Here is a 2,050-nt window from a genome sequence, read left to right as displayed (position 1 = left end):
GCCACAGAATGTCATGTAATGGGGGGGGGGGGGGGGGGGGGGAGGCAAAGGGGCAATCAATGAATGTCCAGGACAATGCGAAATTGCTGTTGCTCAGCTCTTAATTGCTGTGACAGCCTGTGGCCAGATCCATGCGCGTTCATTGCGTATTTTCGGGGGGGGGGCCACGTTTAACGTTGAGCTATTTTCATGATGTAATAAACGAAATAAATTTTCATAATTGCAGCGATTTTCAGTTGGGGCGTAGACAGTCGGGCAGTCGAACGCGTTCGAAATTCGAATCGTTCGCATTGACTCGTAAACAGCGTAAAAATATGGCCAACATTTTTATTTAGGCCACTTATTTTATTTCGCCAAGCAGCCAGATTGCTGCGACTATATGAACATATTTAATGATGACCATGAAAACTGCTTAATCGGAAGAATGAATATGAACATGAATACGAATATGAGCATGAGCATGAGCATGAACATGTTTCCACAGACTGGGAACCTCAGCTAGATAATAAGCGCAAGGCATAAATACTCCGGGGAAATATGAAAAGCCAAACCAAAATATTTGCACAAATTCAAATGCTCAGTTGGCGGCTTCCTTTTGGTATCTATCGCATACCCTGTACTCTGTGAAAATGAGTTGGCAGTGGGGTATATTGGCTTGAGGATGAGGCTCTGGAGTGATCTCTGGGCGAGCAGCGATTCACTTACTGTATATCTGTAGAGAGGTGTAGTAAAAGAGATGCATACAGTTTATTGTAAAAGTATATATACCTCTATATCCACATATATATTTATATATACAAGATATACATTTCTTATTGCTTGAATACCCTGTCTTTAGATGGGCTGTGGGCTCGGCTGAGCCCTTTTTTTCTCCCCTACTCTGTTTACAGGGTATCTTATAGTCGGCTCCTACCATTTGCAGCCCTGTCACTTGTGTTTTTTTGCACAAACAGCAGCATTTTTAATATAGCTGTCATTTTGGAGCCCCGCCCCCCGCCGCCTGCGCTGCCAGCCGAGGCAACCATTCGAGCAAGATTTTTATTGGTAATAGCAGAGACTATTTTTCGCATTTATAATATAGGGCCATATATTTTCATGAACACTAAATTATGAGGCGGCTCGCGGCTGACTAGGCGCCGCCAGGGGCTGCTTTATAGTGTACCGAAAAACTGATAAAACAATTGAAAACATTCCCCTTACACACACACGCACGCACGCATACACACACTTATATATCTCTGATTTTCCTGTTAGCTTGGCCAAGTTGTATAAAAATTTTTGTGTTTTAGTCATGAATGCTCTTTGCAAATTTTTAAGTTTGGATGTAAACGAGGAGATGTCGCACCTATTCAGAGCCTCATGCAAACCCGACGATGCGGATGCCTCCCGCAGCTGCACGGATTATTCGAAAGAGCCCGTCCAACGGCTCAGCTATACCATTCGGCACAAGTATCCCAAGCGCCTGGTCACCTACGATGCGGAGGAGCGCTGCGAGCCACGCAAAATACGCGTTTCGGATCTGAAGGAGAGTCCCGAACCGAAGGGCAAGAAATGTGAGGAACCGAAACCTAGATCGACTGAGACCGATGCCCCCAAGCTGGCAACCAAGGACTCCAACCTATTCGACCTGCAAAAGAGGCCGACGAAGCGTAATCTGAAGGTGATGGAGCGCCGTGCCAAGACGCTCTACCAGCTCAGTGCTCAGCGCCGGCAGCGGATGTGCGGGGAGGACTCAGCCGCTCCGCCCAGCTGGGAGAGTCTCAGCTCGGCTGAGCGGCTCAGCTTCTGCTGGAGGTCGCTGACCCACCACGAGCTGCGCCCCACGCCCTACGAGAACTTCAGGGCGTTGTTCATCGCACGCCACCGGGACAACTGTCCGGAGTTCAATGCGCGCAAGGTGGGCGCAATGGCGCGACCCACCTGGCTGAGCATGAAGAGTGATCAGCGCGTACCCTTCAATCTGCACGCCCTGCTCTACCACGTCAGCACCGGAGACCTGGATCCCTTCGATCACTGTGCGGTGCGCGTGCTCTTGAATCGCTGGCGCTGA

General features: G+C 48.9%; 1 protein-coding gene across 1 annotated transcript; it reads left to right on the top strand.

Moving 5' to 3' along the window:
* Positions 1-1,216: 1,216 nt before the first annotated feature.
* LOC108649303 (uncharacterized) lies at positions 1,217-2,050 on the top strand. The gene has a single exon (XM_018098277.3). The coding sequence runs from the start codon at positions 1,292-1,294 to the stop codon at positions 2,048-2,050; it is 759 nt and encodes a 252-aa protein (XP_017953766.1). The 5' UTR covers positions 1,217-1,291.

This window comes from Drosophila navojoa, chromosome 2 (genome assembly GCF_054131105.1).
Source record: "Drosophila navojoa isolate 15081-1374.11 chromosome 2, UAZ_NAV_1.0, whole genome shotgun sequence".
Classification (NCBI taxonomy): Eukaryota; Metazoa; Arthropoda; class Insecta; order Diptera; family Drosophilidae; genus Drosophila; species Drosophila navojoa.
Note: the sequence above shows the minus strand (reverse complement) of the source record. Positions and strands in the feature narration are given on the sequence as shown.